Genomic DNA, 26,716 nt, shown 5'->3' with positions numbered 1-26,716 from the left:
CCCAGGGAGGTGGTGGAGTCACCATCATTGGAGGTGTTCAGGAGGAGACTTGATGGGGTGCTTGGTGGGTTGGATTGGTTGATGGGTCGGACGTGATGATCTTGAAGGTCTCTTCCAACCTGGTTTATTCTATTCTATTCTAAATGAGCTGCAGTGCTCACGCTCTCTGCTGTTCCCTGCCTCTCAGCAGGCTGGTTGCACACCCTTCAGCTGATTCTCTCTTAAACAGGGGTCAGAGAAGATTAACTGTCTCAGCTATCCAGGGTGGGTTTTGTTTGGGGGTTTTTTGTTTAATCCCTTCGCAACAATATCTTGTACTGAAAAAACTGTTACGGTTTCTGTCGGGCATTGTGCCCTCCGCCGTGCTCAGCTTTAAAGACTAGATCATGGCAATATCATTTTTCCAAATATTTTTAATCAAACAATGATTTGCTGCATTATACCTGTTGCTTTTATAATTGCAACCTTAGAATAGGCACTTGAAGGCAATTAAAACATTTCTTGCTGTCAGTAATCTGGGATGGCAAACTGGGTTATAATGGACGTTGAATTTACGTTCCCATCTAAACTGTACACCAAATGTCAGTCAGTCCATGCCAATTAGTGCTTATGTTGCTAGGTCACCGTGGTCAATTGAAAACAGCATCAATAGAACTTGAAAAGGTTTCTTCCCGATCAGACCTTCTGACATATTGAGCGGAATAATGGATGGGAAAAAGCAGCCAAGGCCCCTACCCTAGATTCAGAATACTCGCCGTAAGAATTCATTTGCAACCTGCAATTAACTCGAAAGAATGGACTCCCAGAAAGAGTCTGGACATTTAGAAAAGAAAGCCTCATTCTCCCCGTGTCCCACATGTTTACTCTGTGGATGGTGTGTTGCATTTAGCTAACTTGGTGCTATCTGGGCTTTCATCTGCCTTCGCTGCCCACTAGACCGGCGAATTTGTCCCTAAAATAAAGGAGGGACGGAATCCTTCCAAGGAACTGGGGAAGTTTCTGATGTGTGAAACTGAATTTGCCGCCCGTGGCAGTACCTGGTTCTGAAGCTCTCCAGCTGTGGTGAAGGAAGCAGCGAGTAAATGTGGCCTTTTGGTCGGAGAATGTTGTCCCCTCCCTGATTTATCTCTCTAACAACGTCACCACTGACAGCAGCGCCACAGGCAGCGGACGGGACGCTGTCTAACTCTGGGACAAATCAGATCGTTTATCGTGCAAGACTGTAGAAGTCTTGGGGGGTTGTGGTGTGAAGCTGTCTCTGGGAGCTAAATTCATGCTGCAGTGTGTTTCTTCTTTGTGCAGAACTGCTGGGGCCGCTCCTCTTCTTGCCTGGAACCGCATGCTGCAGTCCCCAAACCAGTACCCACCAAACCAGTACCAGGGGCTAGGTGGACCCATGGGTTACCCACAGAGACCTGAAGATCGGATGGACAGGGGAAGACAGGTATGGAGATGCTGACCCATATTGCATGTTTTCTCCTCCTCCTGAGTCAGGCTTCCTTCATGGGTGGGTGTGAAGAGTGCACACAGTGTAGGTAGGTATTCTTCAGCTGGTTTTAGCCCAGGACTGGTGTCACCAGGGAAAGCCGTGACAGATAAGCTTCCCAGCCTCGTCCAGCCCCTCCGTGTGGCAAAACACCTGTGCCATGACTGTGCCACCAACTGCTTTCCATTTAAAACTAGATCAAGTGTGCTGCCAAGTCACAACACACAGAGCAAACATTATCTGTAGGCAAGTATTTCAACCAGAGTCATCCTCTTCTGTGAGGAAATCTGTCAGCCACACTTTTTAGGGCTAGAAGGGTTTCTCCCCACTGTGTTCAAAATGTAGCTTCTTACAACTTTGTTAGTTGTTCTCCTCTAATATTTATTAGCTGTTAGCTGGAAAACTACTTAAATGCAAATGTTAGCTTCTGGAAGCCAGAGAAATAAACACATCTGTGAAAATAGCTTTGTGTGGTTAAATGAAGACAAGTGATGGTGATAAGAGAGCCTCATCTAAAATTAGAGGTGAATTTGTCATCAGTTCATGAAAATGCCACAGAATGAAAATGCTTCTTGAAAGCAGCAGAGGATTCTGCTGCTGTGATTGTTTGTGTGTGTGTGCTGCCAGTACAAACATGATCTGCATACACTCTTCTAAGAATGCAAGTATTCACAGTGCTGTCTGGTAGTTTAAAGAACATTTCAGATACTTCTATTAAACTTCAAGTTATGTTGCTGTTTTGATAAGTCAGAAACTCGACTGTGGGAAGGCTAGTGACCACTCATGGGGAAAGAGGAGGAAGAGTGCCCAGCTGCTTGGTAGCAATGCTATTTCCAGGTCCTTTATGTGGAAACTGAGGCACAAGCTGGTAGAAATTCACCTCCTGTTCAGCCCTGGTTCAGTTCCTCTCATAAAAGCCCTCAAGCCAGGTCACTTCTTAGTGTATGCTCTTTGTTTTTCCTTTCTGCCCACCTCTCCCATGCACAGCCATTGGTGCCTCTAGTACAGTCCAGTTTGGGGTCAAATTTCTGGGGCTGTTTCTCCAGGCTGTTGGCAGCAGAGAGTCATTTCCATGTGGGTATAAATTCCCTGTGTGCATTGGATTATTGCTTACACAGCAGGGGCTGCAGGTGCCACCCAAACTGTAGCATGTCTGAAAGCCTTCTTACAGCATTTTTAGCACTTCTCTGATTCTTTGTCTGCTTTCTGTGCAGAGTGGGAGGCTCAGGTAGTGCTTATCTGTCACCACTGCTCCTACATCACGACATTGTTTTGGTGCAGGAGTTTTGGAGGCAGCTAACACAATAAAAACGTGCATTGGCAACCCAAAATTGGAAGAGAAGAGCCTTTGGCCTTTGCAAGGAAGGTTTTTTGCAGTGCCCTCTGCTTTCAGTGTCTGATTCAGGACTGCAGCCCAGCAGAAACAGCCTGTGAGCTGCTAATACCACTCTCAGCATTGTCTGCCGACAGCAGGATTACAGGGTGCTGCTGAAAAGCTCTATAGCCAGCAAGCAGTCTGCCCCAGTGCTCCCAACTCTTAAACCCTTGTTAGCAGCAGGGAGACTCCCTGATTCCACCCCCCACTCCCACCCTCAAGCATTTTTAGTACAGTGGAGGCTTTTGAGGCTGAAGTAGGGATTGCCTGTAGCTCGTTCTGTTGTCACATTGATGTTGCAACAAGAAGCAGAGAGAAAAACAGAGGCAAGTATGCCACTGTGCACGCTTCCCCCAAGTACAGTGGGGAGGCATGACCACTACGAACCTTTACAGGACTGGTTTTGACTGTAAGCAGAACTGGACAGCCTGGGTTATGATCATGTTAGGCTTAATGTCCCCATTAAATGTGGGAACGAAACTAAGAGCGGGGCTCAAGTCCTGGCTGTGCTGCCCAGCTGGTCCCCAGTGTGGTGTTAAATATATTTCAGATTTGGATGAGGACTGTTGATAGGATCAGTTTTCAGAACTCTTCCATTTTGTCTTGCCCAGGTCTGCCCAAAGCACTGGAGACAAAGGGGTAAATGCATAATGGCACTGATCTGTTAACAGGGGCTGCTGTACTGCAGAAAAATCAGTGGAGGATTTTGATGCTGGCTGTTATTTGATGAGGCTGGTAAACAGATGCTTGAAAGAAGTCTTGTCCTGCTGCTGTGTCATAGGTGGTGCAGGTGTCCCTGCCCATGGCAGGAGGGGGTTGGAACCAGATGATTTCAAGGTCCTTTCTAACCCAGACCGTTCTGTGAATCTCTTTGCTATGCTTTAACTAGTCTGTTCCTGACCTTAAATCTTCGTGTGAGATAGCTACAGCTGGGATCCTGAGGGTGAAAAGTGTGGGCTCAAGACAGACATTCCCTGTTAGTTCACCTTTGGAAAACCATCTTGTAACTGGAGGGGTCTCAGAGCATCACACACATCTCCAAGCCTGGCAGGGACAGGAAGCCGCTGCCCTCGCAGCTCTCTGGCTCTTTGCCACCTGGATGGTTAAAGAGGAGCTGTGGTAACAGCAGAGTCTTTAATTCGTCTCTCACTGGCATAGGACATGCCTGCTGGATCGTGGAACCAAAAGTGGGTGGTGGTTTCATGTGTGTTCACATACCTGATGGTTGTTAAGGACAAATCTTTCAGCTCAAGCAGATTTCCTTCCTTAAAAATTGTCCTTTGCGCTTCTTTTGCTTTCTAACTGCTTTTTTATCTCTCTTCTAATTGTGTTGGTTTGGTTTTGTTTGGTTTTGTTTTGTTGTTTTCTTTCTTCTGTTTGTTTTTAAATGAACTTTCCAATGCCATTATTTCCTGGGGGCTGACAGCACTGGAGTAAAATTCGAAGCTACCTTGCAGGGTTTAGGACGCCAAACCAATAATTGAATTTCGCGTTGCTGCCTGTAAATTTCAAAGCTTTAAAGCCTTGAAAAGGGATTCAAGTGGAAGTGGTGACACATAGCAGCATAAATAATTATCTTTGGTCCCTTTCACCTCTGAATTCTTTTTTTACAGCGTACAGAACATGGTCTGAAGAGGTTAATAAACACGCTGCCACAGAGTGCTGACAAAATTAATGCAACTGCCATGGATATGGGCTGCTCTCTGGCAGTGGGTGTTTGGTCCAGAGAGCTGAAGAATAAACTTCATCCCCTTAGGACATTTTTTTTCCCCTCTTTCAGCCTGTTGTAACGTGCAACCCAACGTCCAGATCGATGCCTCGTGCAGCTCTCGCCGTGCAGGGATTGCTGCCACTTTTGTCACAGGATTGGTGTGGGGTTGTTTTTTTTCCCCAAGGGATACAGTCAATTTGTTTCCTTTTCTTTTTAATTGATAGCAATCAAACCTGATACCAAAAACTCAGAAGCACTTTTTAGGTTCAGCCTGACGCGAGCGGGCTGGAGCAAAGCCTCCCCATCAAAGGTTTACTCACTTTCAGACCCCTTAGGACAGGGCAAAGATGGATTTCTCCCTGAAAGAAATAAAAGGAAGCCACTCTTCCCCTACCCACCCAAATAAAATCCTCCAAGCAAGCAGCAGACAAAGCCCTGGAGCTGTTGTTAGTGCATCCCATTTAATTAACTGCCCAGTGGCTGCAGTATAGCCCTTCTTGAATTCATTTTAGATGTTTCATGGGGACTCTGTGAAATTTTCCCTGGCAGATTGCTTTTTTCTCCCCCCTCACTGTGTACTTGATGTGTGCCTCATCTGAACTTAAACACAAGACTATATCTACCAGGGAGTCGTGGCCAGGAGGAGATCTGGGCATCTTTTACCTGGGATTTAAAATGAGTGCTGCAAGGTGCATGCTTCTGTAACCAATACTTTGCTACGGAACGATTTGATTTTGTTTTTAATCCCTCAAACAGCAATCTGTGAGTGTGTCTGCCTGCCTTTAGCTTCAAACTGAAGCAAAAAGCTGCTAAGTGGAGGGAAATTAATTTTTTTTTTTCCCCCTCAAAAAGAAATAGAAAATAATGGAGATGATTAATCCTACTACAAGCATGCAGGCATCGTACGTCTCGCAGCAATATTCCGGTCCGCAAAACCATCTTTTCCCCTCGTTACTCTGGCTGAAGTGTGTGTGTTTATGTGCTGCCAAGTCTGTGTTTCTGGGGGAATTAACAATTCTCTTCTCAAATCTGCTCTTCAGGTGTGGCTGTGTACATACATAGATACTTGGCTTTAACATTTTGTGCCTCTCAGCTTCCCGCAGCGCTGGAAGCAGGGAACGCGCAGAGGCGTTGCAGCTTGGACCTTAGCTTATCCCCCCTCAGCGCTGTCTTTCGGTGGATTTAGTCCTGATTTGGAGGTGTTGCTCCTCTCCCCTGATACAGCTGGGAGCTGGGGATGGAACTGCTCTCCTTCAGCAGGAGGTTACAGCGTGTGTTTCGAGAGGGGGGCTGCAAACACCGCCCGGAGAGGGTCAGCCCCTGCCCGTGGTCCCTTCCTGCACGCAGGGCGCATTGTTCCGTTTCCGTGCGGTGCCCGCAGCTCCCTCAACTTGTTTACTGTGATGGTAATCCAAAAAATAAACCCTGGCTTTTGTTTCTTTGCAGGCATACGGCCCTGGGAGGCCCTACCCTCTGCAACCTCCCTCAGGAAGATACAGCTGGAATTAGCTCCTCTTGGGTTTTGAGGAGGGTTTTTTTTTGGGGGGGGGAAGTTGGGTTTTGGGTTTGGTTTTTTTTAAGTATAAAAAATACCCGAGCGGTTTATTTTTTGTTCTTTTATTGTTTGGGGGAGAAGAAAAAGAAAACAACTGATGAAATCCTTAAAAAAATAATCCCTGTAGTTTTTAAAACTCTGATACCTGTTTTACATGTGCACATTTCTTACTGATTATTCTTTATGGGGGCGGGAGGGGGGAGGTTACGTGGCTTGGTGAAGAGCGTACCGCAAAATCCGAGTCGGCTCCGACTCGCTGCTGTGCCTGCGAGGCAGTTGGGGAGGAGGCAGCAGTGCTGCTCTGTCTTCATTATGTGTACAAGCTGTGCTGAGCTCCAAGCATCATTTCCTTCACCCAGAAGAGAGCCCAGAAACAGCCAGGAGTTTGCAAGAACACCTCGAAAGGGGATTTTATCACCTCTCGGGGCCAGCCCAGCGGAGAGCCCGCGGAGCTCGGCGCGTTAAGGACACGGCCGTCGGTGTTCCCGCTCGGATGCTCCCTCGGATTCCTCACAGAGAGAGGAGATTATTTTGGACTCTGAAGCAAAGCATTTCAACTTTTCTAACTGGTGCCTGGTTTTTGACTGGGTTCCTTGTCACTGTAAGATAAGCAGGGGAGGTGTGTTTTGTCTGTTTTGATATCTAATTTAAAGCGGCTGTGGAGTACAGAGTTTCCCTTCCTTTTTAGCCCTCTTTCTAGGGATTTATTTTCTTTCCCTTCCCTGTGCCAGTGTACCAAATCACTAAATATTTTTATTTGCTTTATAAAAAGTGGCTTTTGAAATTCTGACCCAGGAGCAAGTGCTTTCATTCCACCCCTCCCTCCTTCCAAAACATCTTCCACCTCTCTGCACCCACATTTCTATTCATTTCTTGGCAATTCATCCTCCCCCTCCCCAATCCCTACCAAAATATTTAAAATCTTTGTTTAGTCAAAAAAAAGAAGAAATAAGACAAAAAAGGAGACAAAACCACCCAGGTGGATGAGCAGTGCTAATGCTACTCGACCACCTTTCCTGTAAAACCTCTTTTCCTTGTGCCACACTTGGACTTTTCCCTTAAGCACATCTATATTTTATACATGGGTGAACTCTGAGGCTTGAGGAGGGAGGTTGCAAGGCAGAGTGGGTTTTCAACCCCTTCCTTCCAAGGCCCAGATGTTAATTGCCAGCAACAAGGGGGACCAGACTGAGGTAACCTTGGGAGAAAGAAATCGTGAAACTGGGTTCATTATTTTCAAGTGATTGAGGGTGGAGCAGAATCCTTCATTGTAATGCTAAGGGTTGCCATCCTCCCTGAAGCTGGGAACTGCCATCAGCCCTTGCCAACAGCCTTCTCCCTCGGCTGGGGAAAAATTTGGGTCTTGAAAAAGCAACTAATTTTGCTTTTCCTGAGCAGGGCAAAATGTGGATTTTTCATGCAAATGCCAGAATTGAGTGTGGGACTGGAGGAAGAAACTGTCTGGCTCATCCTCACGCTCCTGAGGATGAACCTGGGGTGCTGGTGGGCTTTTGTCCCTACTCCCTGTGTTTGGGGCTACAAAAATGGGGCTGGATAAACATTCTGAGGGACTGCAACATGCTTGTTGCCATAGAATCCCTCTTGCTCAGGCTGTGGGTCGTGAGTTGAAGCTGGCTGGTGCTCCCAAACAGAGCCTGTCCTCAGCCCTGGGTCCCAGATCCTCAAAGCAAGTGCTTGGAGCACTGTGCTTGGCCAGGAGCTTTGGGTCCTCTGCTCCATCACAAAGGGATGGGAAGCTGAGTCTGATTGTGGAACATCACTTCTGCTTTGGCCGTCTGCATCTCCCTGCTCGGGCTACATCCCGGTGCACCCTAGCAGCTAGAGCCACTGGGATGTCTGAGCGTGGCCTTTGGGAGCAGTGTACCCGTGGCAGTCATGAAGCTGCTCCATCGCTTTATGTGAGTTTTCCAGGATGGAGCCGATCCTGGTGGTCTGGCAGGGTTGTGAGGGCGGGAGTGGTGCTTACTCATCCCACCGGGTTTCAACCCTTCCACAGAGTCATCCCCATCCTGCCATCCCTGTGGAAGTGAAGGGGGGAGAGCCACAGGGATCCCTACACATCACCCCAGGGGGCTAACGGTCGGTGTCCCTCCCTTCCCTTCGCAGCCCCCGGGTTGTTCTCTGGGCTCAAAGAGCCTGAAGTCCATTATTTTCCACCCCAGAATCGTTCCTGCACGACACAGTCCAGACCTCGAGGCCGAGCAACCCAGAGGGGTTGGGGTTCAGCAGATCCCCACCCCTAGGGTGACAGAAGCGGGGAGGCAATGGAATGAAATCCTGGGGGAGGAGGTGGAAAAATGAGGGGTTTGGTGTTGTCAGACCGCATCCATAGGTAAGAGTGAGAAGGAAGCAAAGCGGCTGACTCGTGAGAACAACGTTTCCTTTTATTGTACAAAAAAAAAAAAAAAAAAAAAAAAAAATTAAAATGGAAACAAACAACAACAACAAAAAAAAAGCCGAAAACTTCCGAGAAGCGTTTCCTCGGGGATTTCCTCCGGGATTTAACGGGCGAGGCGACAGACCCCGCCGCCCTGATCCGTCCCACCGCTTCCCGCCGCCGTTCCTCCCTCCTCTTGCGAGGGGCCCGATCCCCCCCCATCTCCCGTCAGAGAACTGCTGTCCAGCCCCGGGAATCCCGGGAATCTCCATCATCTCCGCGGCTCTTCGGATGTTCAGCCAAACGCCGGCGTTCGCGGCGGGGGCGCGGGGCGCGCAGCGTGTCCGTACATTCATTTAACTAAGCGATATTTTAATGATAACGATAAAAACAGTTTTCCCCCTTAAATCTGCGTATCGGCGTCCGAGAGCTCCTCTGCCGAAACTCCCTCCGCTGCTGCCAGCCTTGGATTTGGTTTATTTTGGTTTATTTTCTTGCTCCGGCCGCTCCCCGTCCTCCAAAAGGCAGCGGCCGCTGGCCCCGCTCGCCGCCTCCTCAACCTTGAGTTACAATTCAATTTACCTTCAATCAAATAATAATGAAATTGCACTTCAGGGGCACCCTTATAAAATTAATTCTGCTGAGATAAGTTGCACTTCAGAAGATTTATTGTTCGCGATCAATGGGAGTGTAAGGTATACGGGATCCCGGCTGCCTCCGGGTTCGGCTGCCCGCAGGAGAGTTGAGGCCGCCCCGGGCCGCCCCCCGCCCCCGGGTCCCCCACTGGATCCTCCTGGCTCTTTCCACACCCCGCCGGTCCGGCCGGCCGCCCCATCGGGGCGGCTTTCCCAGGCGAGCCTCCGCACACTGGCAGGAAGGTGGACGGGACACGGAACCCCGGACACGCGTGTGCATACACGCACACATGCACACGCACATGCACGCCCATGCACACACACACGCACGAAAGTAGCGGCGCAGCCCCACGCCCACGCGCGGCCACGCTCCCATGCCGCGGCTCTGCCTTTGGGTCCAAGTTTCAAAAAAGCCCGGAAAGTTAAAAAACAAATAAAATAACCAAATCCAAACACCACGAAGAGAGAGGCCAGAGGGCCGGAAGAGAAGTAGGGGTGGGGCGCGGACGAGACGGAGACCCACGGGCCGCCGTCGGGGCTCCCCGCAGGCACCTCGCCGGGCCGGTCAGGCGTCGGGACCAGTCCCGGCGGGCGAGGGTGACGCCGGGGCAGGGATGGGGGGGGGACACGGACAGACAAATGGTTTATTACCATGTCCTGCCGTAGAGCAGGTTGGGGCTGACCATGCCACCGTTGTAGTCGACGCCGGTCGAGTCCATTGGGGCCAGGGCGGGCACCTGGCCGTGCAGCGCCGGCGGGCTGGGCGAGAGCTCCTCCAGGTCGGCCGCTTGCCCCAGCGAGCCGGGATGCGGGTGGGCAGCGGCGGGGCCGGCGGCGGCGGGCAGCGACCCGGCCGAAGAGGGGGCTGGGGGCGGCGGGGCGGGCTGCCCCGGGGCCGGGGTGCCTGTGCCCGGCGGCGGGCAGGGTTTGCCGTCCTTCACTAGCACGGGTACGGCTACACGGCGCGGAGAGTGCTGCTGGCAGAGGCCACCGCTGCCGTCGGGGTGCAGCTGCTGGGCGGCCGCCTTGTCCTTGGCCTGGCGTTTCATCTTGTAGCGATGGTTCTGGAACCAGATCTTCACCTGGGTGGGGGTGAGGTGGATCAGGCTGGCCAGATGCTCCCGCTCCGGCGCCGACAGGTATTTCTGCTGCTTGAAGCGCCGCTCCAGCTCGTAGACCTGAGCCTGGGAGAAGAGCACCCTCCTCTTCCTCCGCGGGGCCGTGTGAAGCGGCACGATAGCCTTGGCACCCTCGGCGATGCCGCTCAGGCCGCCCATCCCGGCCACGTTCATCCCCGCCGACGGGCCCATGAACCTGGAGACTGAATGGAACAAGCGGCTCAGTGCCGGCTGCCGCCCCGTCGGGCACAGTGCTTTCCCCACCCTTCCCCGTCCCACCTCTCACCCGCTGGTCCTGGCCCACACTTACTGCTGGAATAGCGAGGGTCGCCGCCGGCCCCGTACCAGCCGCCTCCCGCCGCCGCTCCGCTGCGCATCCCCTCGGGGTAGGCGGGCAGCTCACCCATGTTGCCCAATCCGCCGTTGCAGTACCCCCCGACGGCACCGTGCGAGAACTGGGAGACGCCGTGGGGCATATGGTAAGCTGTTGCCCCGGTGGGACCGGCCACGACGTGCTGCGGGACGGCTGCGGCTGCGGCCGGGGGCACCGGCGGCTGGCGGTAGGGCCCGAGGGGCGCGCCCAGCCCGCCCGCCCCGTCCATGCCACCGAACTTTTTGTAGCTCTCCTCCATCGGGCTCAGGATGTCGGTCACCGAGAAGGGCGTCGTGTGCTTGGGGCTCAGCGACATGGCGCGGCGGGGAGGGACGGGCCGGGATGGGGGGGCCGGGGCCGGGGCCGGGCGATGCCGCCGGCACCGGCGAGCCGTCCGCGGGCGAGGCGCGGCACGGCGGCCACCAGCCCCGGCCGCCGGTATCTCGCCGTTTCTTTTAGCCCGGCGCCGGGTTTACGCCAGACACGGGGGGGCGGAGCGAGCAGCACCGGCGGGGGAGAGCGGCGGCGGGCGGCCCCGTCCCCTCCCCGCCTCCCGCCGCCCTCGCCGGCCCCCTCCTCCCCGGCCATTGTCCTGCGCCCGCCGGACGCCTCTTAAGCCCGGCCGCCCCGGGGCAGGTCCGGAGCGGCTCCGAGCGGCCATGAGCCCCGCTGCCCTCGCCCGTAAGTACTTGCCCGCTCCCCTCCTCCCCAGATAAACCTCTCCCGGGGCAGCGCGATGACTGCGGCGCGGAGCGCACTCCCGACAGCTCGGGCCCGACGGCAAGAGACGGGTAAATCCCTCAATCCCTCGTCCGGCCTGCTCAGCGGGGGTGTGCGGCCCTGGGCCGGGGCACGGCAGAGGGCAAGCTCCGGTCCGTCGGGGCTAGACGGAGCCCTGGCACCGCCACTTCGTGGGGCCGTCGCTCTAGGAGCCGCTCCCGGAGCCGCTCAAGCCGGGGCTCAGGGGCTGGTGGGCACCAACAATGTGCCGGGTGTCCTTTCAAGGAACATGCTTCGTTTGCGGTTTGGTTTTCGTGTTTTTAGGGGGTCGTTGTTCCTTTGTCCGTTGGTTTTCAGACAACGAAAATGTCCCTCGGGGCTGCCCGTGCCCCCAGCTGAGGGCCGGGTCGGACGAGGGATGCTTTTCCCCCTCCCCGGGTAGTGGCTGCGGCGGGGCTCCGTGCCCGTCGCGGGAGTAGCGATCGGGGCCAACTTCTGGTCGTCCACCGCCGAGCCAGAGGCGGCGGACAGCCCTTTAATGAGGCACAGCCACCAAACATTCCCCCTGTCTCCCTGGGGCACCGAGGGACCGTGTGAAGAGGGGGTCTGGCGGTCCGGGGGACGCTGCTGGCCTTCCCTTGCTGTCTCTGAACCCGGGCAATTCGATGGGGCGGCAGGGGTGTGACGACCCCGAGCTTGGCGCGCCTTGGCGCGGAGGCAGGCACTCCGCCTGTACGTCGCTATATGTGCGTAGCCGCGGCGACAAGGTGCGAGCCGCGGGTGCCCTAGGGTGCCAGCCCACCCCCAAGGACTGCTGCACCCATCGGCGCGCAGCCTTCGCGGGGGTTCGGCTGGGGACGGGACAGCAGCAGACCTGCATTTTCCCTACCAATAGAGCAAACTCGGTGGGAGCGATGAGTAGTCTCAGCACCGCACCCCTCGGGTGTGCACCCCTCCCCCAGGAGGCACCGACTGCCTCCCTCATGCCCTACGCCGGGAGGGTCTGAGCCCCATTTTGGAGCGCAGGGGGTGTCTCGCACCTCCGGACCGGACCCTTTCCCAAACCCCGTCCTTTCCCTGACCCCTTACGGTTATGACCACTGGGTAAAACACATCCGGTACAGGGATGATTATCAAAGACATATAAAAGGTAACAAATCAGCGAGAGGACAGTTCAGCCTGTCCCCATTAAAATCTGAAGACCCCCGGTGCAGGGCAGCAGTGAAACATGCTCAGACTTCTACATGTGCCTCTGCTTTCGATGTTCATCTCCTCCAAACTTCCACTCCCCACCGATTTTACTTGCACGGCCTTATTCAGATGCAGAATTCATTCTGAAGGTCAGGCAGAGTTCCTGGCGCTTGCATTGTTTCTTTCCTGTGCCCTTTTTCTCCCTTCCTTCTTCAAAACCTCCATTTTTAACCCACTCCATCGCTGCCTGCCCTTGGGAGCATTACCGAGGGCCTGCTGCTACACTTCTTACCATGCTTCACCCCTGTGGCTGGAGGTGAGACCAGTGAGACCCTCCTGCCCGTCACGTCACCCTGGGTGGGGGACACAAACCTCTGCCCTTTCACTCCTGAGGTACAGAATCCTGCAGCAAGGGTCCAGGAATTCCATGCCCACCAGCCTGGGCATTTCCAGTTACCAGCACTGCTGAGCAGCCCCTGAGCTCAGTTCTTCACTAGAATCTTCCTCAGAAAGCTGACAGTTACCCTTGCTTGGCTTTTTGTTTGCTTTGTTTTGTTTTAAACTATGTTGTTGTTGTTCGTTTGTTTTATTTTATCTTATACTTATTTTCCCGAAGAGAATTTTCTGTCCCTTTCTGAGAGTCACAATCCAGGAAGGAGCTGCTGAAAACTTCATCCTCCAGAGATTTATAGGTGCCCTTTCGTTGTCAGAACATCACCCCAGGTGATGGGCAATAGGGGCTTGAACTTCCCCAGCCAGGTGGGAGGCTGGAGGGGCACTCTTCGAGAGAGCACCCCTGGGGTTACCATGGAGCTTGGCAAAACAAGGACCCCGCAGCAGCCCCGGCATTGTGCGGGGAGGCCCCCAGGAGGCACCTGGATAGATGGAGATCATCTGGGAGAGGTGGTGAGGGGCGGTCCTGCTCCTCTCTGGGTAGGGGAGAGGCTGCTCCCGGTGGCCTCGGGATGGTTCCCCGCAATCTGCCAGGACAGGGAGGAGGTTTGGGACCTCTCTGAGGTCTCGGAGATGCTGTGGTGACAAACCAGGGAGAAAAAAGGCGAAGGGATGAGCGCGAGTGGCAAGGTGTGAGCCAGTCAGGAGTGACCTGGGCTTTGGGAGTCTGTCACAAACCAAGTGGTCCGTAAAGACTCGAGCAACGGGCATGGTTCCAGCCTCTGCTCACAGACTGGGACCTTGTGCACAAGCAAGGGGTTTGCCCGGGTAGGGCGAGCTGGCAGGAAAATAACGCAGAACACCATAGCCAGGACTCAACTCCTGCTCGAGGAGCAGGCGTAAGGAGCGCTGCAGGGTGACTTAGCAGTGACAGGGCTGGGCATGAGTTCTCTACGGCTGTGGTGGGTCCCCGGGGTGCAGCAGGGACCGACACTGTTCCTGCACCTCCGGAGACCCCGGGGGACGGAGGCTGCTTCTCCCTGCAGCCCCTTACAAGCCAAAATTGCGCAGCCCTGGCCGGGGGAGGAGGGGCGGCTCTGAGCAACCTGCTGTAGTGTGGGGTGTCCCTGCCCATGGCAGGAGGGTTGGAACTGGCTGATCCTTGAGGTCCCTTCCTACCCTAACAATTCTACGAAGGAGACGCAGCCAGCAGAATTCCAGGCGTTCATTTTTGCACCGAAACACCCCAGAATTCTCCCCACATCAGCGGCACCATTGGTTTGGTTTGGGGGTTTTTTTGGTATAAAAAGCACGATATTGTAACGAATGCTTCTCTTAAACCGGATGTTGCCGCGTCCCTGCAACGGAGCCTTTTGGCAGGGCCAGGAGGGAATCTTTGCTCCTCGTTGATGGGAGGCATCAAGGTGATTCCCCTACCCACCCACCCCCCCCCGCTTTGCTCCAGCAAAAAACCCAAACGTGCTGCTTTTTGTTCCAGTTCAACTTCAGTGAGCTGATGAGGAGAAGATCTTTCATCTCATTTAAAACATGCTGGAATGGTGGTAAAGAAAATCCTGCTGATATGGGGGGAAAAAAACCCCAAGCAACCAACCTCCCCCAAACCTAACCAAACCAAAATTCACCTTAAAATCATCCTCGTTTAGAGCCGTGTGGTTTTTTTCCTGACTTAATCAGTCATTACCTGCAAGTGCCAGGCAAAACCACGCCATGTCCTTCCACAGCTTGGGAGGATCAAGCTGTAGACTTCGATCAAAGCCCTTTCAAAAGCAGATTTTTTCTTGCAGAGACAACAGCGATGGGGAAAGAACCTCTGGAGAAGTCAAACTATCAGCTTCTCATTGTTCATTTAATTTGCTTTTCTTTTTCCTCTTATTTCCCTGGCTTCTTTCACCACTCTCCTCTCACCAGAGGTCACCTGCATTGAGAGCTGTGTGTATGTGGGGGGTGTGTGTGTGTGTGTGCAGATGTGATTTCAGAGCTCAGTTTGCCTTTCAGCTAATAATGACACATTTTGGCCGTGCAGCTCATTGCCACACACAGGTTGTTCTTGCCGTGCCTATTACGGTGAAGATATTGACCTTGGTGAGGCACAATTGACACACAGATAGAGGCTGATTCTCTCTCTTTTTTTATTATTATTTTTTTTTCCTCTCTTTTTCAATAATCCAGTATAAATGCTAATTTCTGTCCGTGGCAGCTTGCCTAAAAGCAATAGTTTCTTCTCAACAATCAGCGATGGCCGCTCGTTGCCCAGCCCCGGCGTTGTGATCGCAGTTGATGGCAGTTTGCCTCGGATTCGGCTCTCACCAATAATTTGCAAGAGATTAAAAGGGGGCTTGGAAATGGAGGCTTGAAGAATTGCTTTCTAAAGACAGCGTTAGATTGCAAAAAGGAACCTGGGGTTTCCGGGGCACTCTCCAATCGTTCCCGCATAAACCCCGAGATTTAGCAGTTTTCAGTGTTGCTAAATGGCCTGTTCAGGGGGAAAGAAAGAGATTGACGTGGCATAAAGAGGTCTCTGCTGCTGCTGCTGCTGCTGCAGATGTTGGCTTCGCTGCCCGTGCCTGGGAGGATGCATGTCTCTCTTTCCAGGGGAAATCAAACACTCCAGAAGTAATTGTGGGCAGAAATTAATGGCCGAGGTGTTTGCTCAGGGGGTTGGTGCTTGCTGGCAGGGATGCCTGAGAGATGTTGTCACAGGGTTTGGTATTTTTTGTGGTTGTTTGTATGTTTGTTTTTGGTGGGGGCTATTACACTAAATAAAGTCAGTGGCAGACTTATTAAGGGGTGTTTGCTCCCTGCACCTGACATCTGTCCACCCTTGGTTGCCTTCATCCTACACAATGACAATTCCCATCAGCTACCCCCTCGAATCTCTTTTCCTCGTGGCTGTAGGTTTTCCTTATGCTACTTTTGGGGGGGAGAGGCAAAAAGAAAACCACTAAAACACATCGACTTCTGATATCCTTCCCTGAAAGTTCTGCTTGCTAGGTGGGTCATTTTTTGTTTTCCTAAGGAGCCTGTCTCAGAGAATCATGGAATTGTTTTGGTTGGAAAAGACTTCTAAGATCATTGAGTCCGATCATCTACCTAGCAGCGCCATGGGCAGCGTGCCTGTGATGCCCTACAGGTGCTGCATGTTGGGCTAGAATCTTCTCCCAAGCCTCTGACCATCCATCCCATCACTTGCCTCTCCCTGGAGGTGCATGGGGATGTGTTTGACCGTGTCTGTCCTACCCTCACTGACTGTTTGGGTTATGTCCCATCACCTGGCTGAGTGCTGGCTGTGCCCTCAAGGGTTCATCCTTTCTCTGCCCTTGGTGCCAGGCACATGGATGCTATGTTTGAATGCATTAAGGTTTTACTTGATGATCCCTGAGTTTTTTTCCAACCTGACTGATTCTATGATTCTAAAGTCATAGAATCACAGAATGCCAGGTTGGAAGAGGCCCCAAGGATCATTTGGTCCAACCTTTCTAGGTGATGGTGCAGCTGAAATAAGCTGGCCTCAGCACCCTCTCAATCTGAGTCTTTAAACTGAGCAATGTAGGAGAAATCCACTGAGTCCCTTGGGAGATGATTCCAAGGTCTGACTCTTGTCATGGGGAAACATTTTTTTCTGGTATGAAAAACTGTCTCCTGGAAATTCCTTTCAGACTTTCTTCCAGGCAACTGGAGGAGATGCTGAGCAGCACAGCACCCCTCTAGAAACACCCTGAGCTTGGCAATGGGTGCAGCTATCACCTGAGATCAATCCTTAACCCTGTTCATGAGGGTCACATTGATTTCACCCAGCACCAATTGTGTGCTCAGGGACTCCCTTGGGCCTGGGTTAGGTGATGTCAGCAGTTGCCTCCACAAAACATCTTTTGCTGTTGTTGAAATAGGGACAGGGTTTTACCCCCTGATGTGTTTTGCACATTAACAGGCACCAACTCTGCTGTCAGCTCCTGGTTCTTTCATTTCTTGCCCACTTTTCATACCCTGCCACAGAGGGCCATTGAGCTGGCAGGGATCAAGCAGATGTGGGCTGTTATTTGGAGCCTTGATTGACTCCTGCAAGGTTTATTAAGGCAAGTGAGATGCTCCTTGAAAAGCTGCTGTGGGCTTTGTCCTATTTCTGCTATGCCTGGAGCAGAGCTTGGCTGGCCATGGGAGGACAAGGTAGCTTTCCCCTTGCTTGTGGAAGGGATTGTTTGGAGCTGCAAAGATCCCAGGTAAATGTCTTGTGGGCTCAGATATGGCTAGGGAGGGTTTCTGGCAAGAGAAACATGGTGGTGTGTGGTGATATGAGCAGGCCTGGCTCCTCTGAGCATCTCAGGTCCTCCCAGTTATGTGAAATTCACAACTACCTGACAGAAGGTTGTAGTGAGGTGGGGGTCAGTCTCTTCTTGCTAGTATCAGGTTATAGAATGAGAGGAAATGGCCTGAAATTGTGCCAGGGGAGGTTTAGGTTGGATATTAGGAAACATTTCTTTCCTGTAAGAGTGGTCAGGCTTTGGAACTGGCTGCCCAGGGAGGTGGTGGAGTCACCGTCCCTGGAGGCATTCAAGACACGTCTGGACGTGGCACTGAGGGACATGGTTTAATGGCCATGGTGGTGCTGGGTTGATGGTTGGACTGGATGACCTTAGAGGTTGGAAACCCAGACAATTCTATGATTCAACATCTCAGAGCTGCTTTTAAAGTGTTTTTCTTTCTCCCACAATTATTGAGGCAGCAGGAAATATTGCAGTGCTGTGTGACAGTGGCATCCCATCCAGCTTTCCCTCCAGCAGCAGAATGTAAATATTTATTTGGCATCCCAGCCCTTTCTGTGAGGTTCACTGAACCCTGCTCTGCTGCTGGCTAGCCCAGGGCCAGCGCTGCTGTGGGCTTCTTTGTGCTGTGCTGCAGCCTCCTGGCCAACTTCCCCTTCCCTCTTTGTTGATGCCTTCTTTTTTTCATCCCATATTGTTTTCCCTTCCCTTTTAATTAGCAGGGCTGAATAACGAGGCTGGCTTCTCTCCTTGCTGCACTGTGTGGGGCTCAGTGCTTTCTCTGTGAGTAAAATCTGGGCTCCTGAGTCCCTGCTCAGGTTATTTTCTGTTGCTCTTTAATTTTATTGTGGGGTTGTTCCCCTCCCCCCCCTCCATAACTGCATCTGGCTTTGCAAGAGGAGTCCTCTCACACAGGGCATGTCTGTCTGTCCAGATCATAGAATCAATAAGGTTGGAAAAGACCTCAGAGATCATCAAGTCCAACCTGCCACCCAACACCTCCTTGACTGCTAAACCATGGCTCCAAGAGCCACATCCAATCCCTTTTTGAACACCTCCAGGGATGGTGACTCCACCACCTCCCTGGGCAGCACATTCCAATGGGCAATTACTCTTCCTCTCAAGAACTTTCTCCTCACCTCGAGGCTAAACTTCCCCTGGCACAGCTTGAGACTGTGTCCTCTTGTTCTGGTGTTGGTTGCCTGGGAGAAGAGACCAATCCCCGCCTGGCTACAACCTCCCTCCAGGCAGTTGTAAGAGAGCAATAAGATGTTCTGCTTAACACTGACAGAGGGATCATCCAACATCTTCATGCTTCCCAGCACTTCAGGCTGAATTGTAATGATGGGCTGAGGGAGCTGGGGTTGTTTAACCTGGAGGAGGCTCAGGGGAGACCTCCCTCCAACCTGAAGTGAGGTTGTAGTCAGGTGGGGGTTGGTCTCTTCTCCCAGGCAACCAGCACCAGAACAAGAGGACACAGTCTGAAGCTGTGCCAGGGGAGGTTCAGGCTGGATATTGGGAAGAAGTTCTTCCCAGAGAGAGTGATTTGCCATTGGAATGTGCTGCCCAGGGAGGTGGTGGAGTTACCCTCCCTGGAGATCTTCAAGAAAAGCCTGGATGAGGCACTTAGTCATGGTCTGATTGAGTGGATAGGGCTGGGTGATAGGTTGGACTGGATCATCTTGGAGGTCTCTTCCAACCTGGTTGATTCTATGATCTATGATTTTTCCACTGCTGCTTTGTCACCCCAGAGAGATCTTTCTGAGGCTGTGGAGGCCACTGCAATCCATGTGGCTCCTTCCCTCTGTTCAGTGTTTGTCACAAGCTCCCTTACTTAAGTATTTTGCTAGTTCAACACTACGGTGTGGTTTTTTTTCTCCTCATATCTATCCTCTTCTCCCTGGATGCTCCCTCCCTGGAGGTGCTCAAGACCAGGCTGGATGAAGCCTTGAGCAATCAGGACTAGTGGAAGGTGTCCCTGCCCATGGCAGGGGGATTGGAACTAGATGGCCTTCAAGGTCCCTTCCAACCCAAAGCATTTTATGAATCTCTGAATCCTGTGCCCAGAGCTGAGCTGAGCTCTCTCTTCAGTCTGCCATCACTGCTGGTTTGCCCAACTCCTACCCACAGTTTATATTGATGTTTGCTGTACATACTGGGACCTTGCTTGCCCAAGGCTTTCACAACCACATGATGCTTTCTCTTGAGGAGGACAAACTCTTCTGGAGCTCAGAAGGGCTCTCAGGTACTGGGTTCTGTGCACCAGTCCCTGTTGCAAAGAGTTTATTATTGCAACTGCACAAAGTAATCAGTTACAAAAGGGAGGATTGAAGAGCCAAAGGTGGTTTGTGTCCAGCCTGGATGGCAAGATGAGAAGTTGGTCTTCAGACACAGTTTGCCAACATGTGGGTCTCCTTTGGAAAGGGAAAGAGAGATGAAGAAACCTCCTCCATTTGATGCCATCTGGCTTCTTTTGTTGGCATCCTTAAGTCAGCACGTGGTGAAGGTGACTCTTAGGGTTAGATTTTGGTGCAGCAAGAGGAAATCATGAAGAGCCATCCTGAAGGATCCTCCCAGTTACCTTTGAAGTCAGAATAATATTTCTGGTACAAGGAGAAGTAACCATAGTTACTTGGAGCCCTGGCTCTGAGAGGCTGAACCAGAGCATGGTGGCAACCAGGAGAAAACAGCTCTGTTGGAGAAGGACTTTCTGTGCAAGCCCTGCAGTGTCTGGTGAGACCTGGCATGGGGGAATGGATCATTTTCAAGTGATATGGAGAGTGAGGGAAGCTCATCTTGTAGTGATAAAATGAGAGGGAATGGATTGAAACCTGAGGAGGACAGATTTAGACTGGAGATTAGGAAGAAATTCTTTCCAGTGAGGGTGAGAAGACACTGGGACAGGTTGCCCAGGGAGGTCATGGATTCTCCCTCCCTGGAGGTGTTCAAGGCCAGGCTGGATGAGGCTTTGAGCAACCTGGGCTAGTGAATGGTGGGGTCTCAAGTGGAGGGGGCTAACCTCTTCTTGGTGGTGGGCAATAATAAGCCAAAGAACAAGCTGTACAAGCTTGAACATAGAAGATTTCACCTCAGCATGAGGAGAAACTTCATTACAGTGAGGGTGATGGAGCCCTGGAGCAGGCTGCCCAGAGAGGTTGTGGAGTTTCTTTCTCTGGAGACTTTCAAACACCACCTGGATGCATTCCTGTACAGACTACCCTGGGTGATCCTGCTTTTGGCAGGGGGGATGGACCTGATGATCTCTGGAGGTCCCTTCCAACCTGTGGTACCATAATGGCAGTGGGGTTGGAACTAGATGCTCCTTTAGGTCACTTCCAACCCAAAGCATTCTATGAATCCCTGGTGAGTGGGGCTTGGCTCATCAGCTGTGTGGGTGCTGGTGTGAAATGGCACTCAGCTGTGAAGCTGGGCTCTAATGGTATTTATCCCTCTGCCAATAGCCTCCAACGATGAATGAAGGGGACCTGAGGAGCAGCTTCTGCCTGTCCTACCTCAGAGAGCAGGACTTGGCCCTTTCTGCAGGGCATTGTGGATCTAAGGCTGGGGAGATGAGGTCATCACTGTCAAAAGCAACAGGTAAAAATATTTTCCTCCTTCCTCCACCCTCCTGAGTGTGTGTTTACCCTGGAGGGGTGGACATGGTGGGGTTTGCATGGAGTAGAGACCAGGCACAGCAGAGCTTCATCGCTGGGATAATCCTGGGGTAGCTGTGATATGGTAGCCAGGTTGGTTGCTGGATCATCCAGAGCCAGGACTTTGCAAAGGGCACTTGGGTTTGCATTTGGGGTCCTCTCATCACAGTCATTGAGGACACTGAGACACTTGAATGTGTCCAGAGAAGGGCAATGAGGCTGAGGAGAGGTCTGAAGCACAGCCCTGTGAGGAGAGGCTGAGGGAGCTGAGGTAGTTTAGTCTGGAGAAGAGGAGGCTGAGGGGAGACCTTACTGCTCTCTACAACTACCTGGGAGATGGGGGTTGGTCTCTTCTCCCAGGCAACCAGAATGAGAGGACCCAGTCTCAAGCTGTGCCAGGGGAAGTTTAACCTCAATGTGAGGAGAAAGTTCTTCCCAGAAAGAGGAATTTGCCATTGGGATGTGCTGCCTAGGGAGGTGGTGGAGTCCCCATCCCTGGAGGTGTTCAAAAAAGGATTGGATGTGGCTCTTGGAGCCATGTCAGGAGGTGTTGGGTGCTAGGTTGGACTTGATGATCTCTGAGGTCTTTTCCAACCTGTTTGATTCTATGATTCAAATTCATCTTCTCTGGCTTGGCTGCCTGTGACTTCAGTGTGCGGGTCCTCAGGGTGACCAGCACTGGGGAATTACTGCTGGGGATGCTCCCTGCTGTGGGAGGACTGGAATATGCAGCGTAAAAGAACAAATGAGAAGTGAGAGGAGGGTAATGAAGCCATCAGAGTTTTCTAATGAGAGGAAAAAAAAAAAGGGCTCCAAACCAATCATATCTGTGTGGTTTTGGTTGGTTTTTTTTTTTCTTTTAATTAAATTACCCTGAGGGAAGCCAATGTGAGTGAGATGACTCTTCTCCTTCCCCTTTACTCTGCCCTGCTGAGTCCACATCTGCAGTATTACGTCCAGTTCTGGGCTCCCCAGTTCAAGAGGGACAGGGATATACTGGAGAGTGCTCAATAGAGGCTGTGAGGATGATGAAGGGCCTGGAACATCTCTCTGATGAGGAAAGGCTGCAAGCCCTGGGGCTGTTTAGCCTGGAAAGAAGACTGAGAGGAGATCTTATTGATCATAGTATCAGTCAGGGTTGGAAGGGACCACAAGGATCATCTAGTTCCAACCCCCCTGCCATGGGCAGGGACACCTCACACTAGATCAGGCTGGCCAGAGCCTCATCCAGCCTGGGCTTAAACACCTCCAGGGACGGGGCCCCAACCACCTCCCTGGACAACCCATTCCAGGGCTTCACCACTCTCATGGGGAAGAACTTCCTCCTCACCTCCAGCCTGAATCTCCCCACCTCCAGCTTCATTCCATTCCCCCTAGTCCTATCACTACCTGAGATCCTGAGAAGTCCCTCCCCAGCCTTCTTGTAGCCCCCTTTCAGTTTCTGGAAGGCCACAATTAGGTCACCTCAGAGCCTTTTCTTCTCCAGACTGAACAGCCCCAACTCCTTCAGTCTGTCCTCACAGGAGAGGTGCTCCAGCCCTCTGCTCATCTGGTTATAAATATCTGCAGGGTAGGTGTCAAGAAGGGGCCAGGCTCTTTTCAGTGGTGTTCTGTGGTAGGACAAGGGACAATGGATACAAACTGGAGCACAGGAAGTTCCATCTCAACATGAGGAAAATCTTCTTTACTGTGAGGGTGCTGGAGCCCTGGAGTAGGCTGCCCAGAGAGGCTGTGGAGTCTCCTTCTCTGGAGACTTTCAAACCCCACCTGGATGCATTCCTGTGTGACCTGCCCTAGGTGATCCTGCTTTGGCAGAGAGGTTGGCCTCAAGGATCTTCAGAGGTCCCTTCCACTCCCTACCAGTCTATGATTCTACATTACTGCCTAGCAGCAATCAAGAGGCACCTAATTACCTGGCCTGAGAATAGGGGCTGAATGTTGTCTTGTGGACTGAGTGGAGCTGGGCTGGCATAGGAGAGGGTGGCTGGTGGTGGGATGCTAGTTGGTATTTGGCTGGGAGAGGGAGCCTCTGTGCCCTGGTCACCTCATTTCTCTGCCCTTCTGTGTTGACACGCTACCCTGTGCTGGCCTGGGGGGTTCCAGAGTATTTGACAGCTTGTGTGGTCTGAGTGGAGGGCTTTCAGACCTCATGAAAACGCTGGAGAAACTCAATGAATTGTGCTTCTAACTGGGAGGTAGTTTTTGCAGGGGGCATTGGAGACTTCAGGCTGCATCTTGTGCTGCTGGACCATTCTGAAGCACCCAGAACATCTGTGTGCTCTGCAGCCAGGTCCCAGCTTGGTCTTATTGGGTGCCTGTCAGCATCTTCAGATGTTGAAAGAACTTTATGAATCCCACTGGGGTGAAGCCAGCTCTAGTTTGAGTACTGATCATGACACCTTTCTCTGCTGTGCCACCCTGCCTGGCTCAGCTGGGATAAGTAGCTTGGTTCCAACACTTCTCTGCCCTGCTCTTGTGCAGGGCAGACAAAGGCTCTGTAGACACTCTTTTAATCTGACTTATACATCAAATGTCATCATAGTTTAGCATCTTGTGGCTGTGAGTCCTTGTGGAAATTGGTGGGACAGCCTGATGTGGAGGTGAGCTGAATGGTGCAGAGCTGGAGCTGGAAGTAACAGGCTGGTCGAGACTGAGTCAGGAGGAGTTGGTTAAACTGGTTTTGTGGATGATGTTAACCTGAGGGAGATGAGTTCTGCTTCCAAACGGGCAAGTGTTATTAAGAGTACAACTCCCAGATTCTCTCCATGGAAATCCCTATTGCTGTAGCTACCCTTGGATCCTGGCTGCCTAGGTCCATCTGACACGCTGAAGAGAAGGGATGTCATCCAGAGGGACTTGGACAGGCTTGAGAGGTGGACCCAAGCCAGCAGCATCATGTTCAGCAAGGCCAAGTGCAAGGTCCTGCACCTGGGAAGGGCAATCCCAAGCACAATTACAGGCTGGGCAAGGAGTGGCTCAAGAGCAGTCTTAAGGAGGACTTGGGGGTGTCAGTGGATGAAAAACTCAGCTTGAACCAGCAATGGTCTCTGGCAGCCCAGAAGGCAGCTGTGTGCTGGGCTGCATCCAAAGCAGGGAGAGCAGCAGCACAGGGAGGGATTCTGTCCCCCTGCTCTTGTGAGATCCCATGTGCAATACTGTGTCCACTTCTGGTGCCCCAAGCATAAGAGGGGTATGGTCCAGCAGGAGCAGGTCCAGAGGAGGCCATGAAGATGATCAGAGGGCTAGGGAACCTCCCCTATGGGGACATGCTGAGACAGTTGGGACTGCTCAGCTTAGAGAAAAGAAGGATCCAAGGAGACCTTATAGAGCCTTCCAGTATCTGAAAGGGGCCTATGAGAAAGCTGGGAAGGGACTTTGGACAAGGGCTTGTAGTGATAGGATGAGAGGGAATGGAATGAAGCTTGAGGAGGGCAGATTTAGACTGGAGATTAGGAAGAAATTCTTTCCAGTGAGTTGGAACAGGTTGACCAGGGAGGTCATGGATTCTCCCTCCCTGGAGGTGTTCAAGGCCAGGTTGGATGAGACCTTGAGCAACCTGGGCTAGTGGAAGGTGTCCATACCCATGGCAGGGGGTTGGAACTGGATGCTCTTTAATGTTCCTTTCAACCCAAAGCATTCTATGAATCCCAAGCTGTGGCACAGGGAAATGACCTTTGAGGTTTGGAAGGCTGTAGAGGGGTGAATGTCCTCTTGATGCCTTTCCAGCTTCTGGACCAGGCTGTTGCATCCCAAAGAGTGGCATTCCCAGGCTGAGCTCCATGATGTGTGGTACCCTTATGACTGGTGAACAGAACTGAGCTATTGGTTGCCCAGGGAGGTGGTGGAAGCCTCATCCCTGGAGGTTTTGAAGGCCGGGCTGGATGTGGCTCTGAGCAACCTGATCTAGTGTGAGGTACTCCAGCCCATGGCAGGGGGGTTGGAGCTGGATGATCCTTGAGGTCCCTTCCAACCCTAACAATTCTATGATTATTTTGCTGCTTCCACCTACAGGAGGCAGCACTTTGGCGGGGGGAAAACAAAACCAACCCAAACCCTGGAAACTTTCACACTTTTGAAGTGCTGAAATATGCCATCAGTGGGCCAGGAATGTTAAAGCAGCGGAGACAAAGGGAAGAGAATTTTGGTACTCAAACAAAGCACCCAAACAGATGTTAAAGAGGTGCTGGCCTCTTCCAGACTGAGTTAATAAAAGATTTCATGAGGCTTACAAAAAAAGAGGAAACTTAACTTAAGGACCTTCCCCTCTCTGCTGTGTGTTTTCTCATCCCCAAGGCTATCCTCTCTTTCATACCCTGGGTTGCTGCTCCAACTCATTGTTTCCTTCCCTTGCTGCTGCATGTGCTGAGCAGGCTCTGACCTGCCAGTGTCACAGGTTCCCGGTGGTGCCTGTCACCATGGAGTTGCAGCCTGCAAAACCACAGTGGCATTTAAAACAGGGTGGGGAAAAAAGGGAAAAAGGACATAAAAAGCAGCAGTGGGCAACAAAGCTGGTGAGGGGTCTGGAGCACAGCCCTGTGAGGAGAGGCTGAAGGAGCTGGGGTTGCTTAGCCTGGAGAAGAGGAGGCTCAGGGGAGACCTTCTTGCTCTCTCCAAGTCCCTGAAGGGAGGTTGTAGCCAGGTGGGGGTTGGTCTCTTCTCTCAGGCAACCAGCCCCAGAACAAGAGGACACAGTCTCAAGCTGTGCCAGGGGAGGTTTAGGCTGGATGTTAGGAAGAAGTTCTTCCCAGAAAGAGAGATTGGCCACTGGGATGTGCTGCCCAGGGAGGTGGTGGAGTCACTGTCCCTGGAGGTGTTTAAGAAGAGCCTGGCTGAGGCACTTGGTGCCATGGTTTAGTTGATTAGATGGTGTGGAATGACAGGTTGGACTTGATCTCAAAGGTCTCTTTCAACCTGGTTAATTCTACTCTAGCCTATTGCTTTTCATAATCAGCAGAGTGGAAGGCAGTGGTGGCACCACTGCGTGTGTCCAGCAGATTGAGAGAGGCTCTCCTCTGCCTTGGTGAGACCTCATTTTGAGTACTGTGTTCTGTTTTGGGGTCCCCAGCTGAAGAGGGACAGGGATCTGCTGGAGATGGTCTAGAGGAGGGCAATGAAGATGGTTAGGGGACTGGAGCACTGCCTGGTGAGGAGAGGCTGAGTCTGGAGGTATCCCTGCCCATGACAGGGGGGATTGGAACTGGGTGATCCTTGAGGTCCCTCCCAACCCTAATATTTCTATGATTCTATGATGCCCACTGTCATGACTCTGCTCAATCAAATTGCAGAAGCAATATCCCTTTGGCTGGGGAGGAAAAGTAGGACTGACCTTATTGCTTTGGAAAACACTGGGATTTGGGGCTGGGCCCTGAGACCTCCTAGGGCACAACCTGAGTGTCCAAGCAATGAGATATCTGCCTGGCATGAGTTTCCTCCTTGGGGTAGGATGGCAAACAGCCTGAAGGGTGGGAGATGAGGGACTATTCCTCATTCCTCTGTGATTCTGGCTGAGCTTTACTGCTAAGGGATGCTGATTTGGGGCCCCATTGGCATATGAAAACCCTCCAAGCATCCCATCCAGGGCAGGCTGGCACAGCAATCGTGTGCTGGCGTGGAGGTCCTGCTGCTTGAATATTTATAGCACCTTGGCTCTGTTCATCCTAGCATTAAACTGCTAATTAATTATGACATTTGTGCTACTTCATTTTCTTTCCCCCCCCTTCCTTATTTTTTCACTGGGAATCTGCAGAACCTGGCAGGCAGTTAATTAGCTCTCTCTATGCAAAGGATACTAAGGGAAAAAAAATAATTGCTTGAGGAATCATCATCGT

At 52.1% G+C, this 26,716-nt stretch overlaps 2 protein-coding genes across 3 annotated transcripts in view; one reads left to right on the top strand and one right to left on the bottom strand.

The window, feature by feature from the left end:
* XRN2 (5'-3' exoribonuclease 2) overlaps positions 1-6,114 on the top strand; it is a 66,666-nt gene extending 60,552 nt beyond the window's left edge. The window contains exons 29-30 of the mRNA XM_009905217.2: positions 1,303-1,444; positions 6,019-6,114. Of these exons, the coding sequence (XP_009903519.1) occupies positions 1,303-1,444; positions 6,019-6,081 (205 nt within the window). The 3' untranslated portion in view covers positions 6,082-6,114. The remainder of the gene's footprint in view (positions 1-1,302; positions 1,445-6,018) is intronic.
* A 3,693-nt stretch (positions 6,115-9,807) lies between these two features.
* NKX2-4 (NK2 homeobox 4) lies at positions 9,808-18,345 on the bottom strand. Of its 2 annotated transcripts, none has more exons than XM_054180214.1 (3): positions 18,317-18,345; positions 10,589-10,977; positions 9,808-10,481 (listed from the first exon to the last, which is right to left on the bottom strand). In XM_054180214.1, the coding sequence occupies exons 2-3, from the start codon at positions 10,965-10,967 to the stop codon at positions 9,808-9,810; spliced, it is 1,053 nt and encodes a 350-aa protein (XP_054036189.1). In that variant the 5' UTR covers positions 10,968-10,977; positions 18,317-18,345. The 2 variants fall into 2 exon arrangements, with proteins under 2 accessions (XP_054036189.1, XP_054036188.1); XM_054180213.1 differs by lacking the exon at positions 18,317-18,345 and having other exon boundaries at positions 9,808-9,933; positions 10,000-10,481; positions 10,589-10,967.
* Positions 18,346-26,716: the final 8,371 nt, after the last annotated feature.

Source organism: Dryobates pubescens, chromosome 3, assembly GCF_014839835.1.
Source record: "Dryobates pubescens isolate bDryPub1 chromosome 3, bDryPub1.pri, whole genome shotgun sequence".
In the NCBI taxonomy this organism is placed as follows: domain Eukaryota; kingdom Metazoa; phylum Chordata; class Aves; order Piciformes; family Picidae; genus Dryobates; species Dryobates pubescens.
Note: the sequence above shows the minus strand (reverse complement) of the source record. Positions and strands in the feature narration are given on the sequence as shown.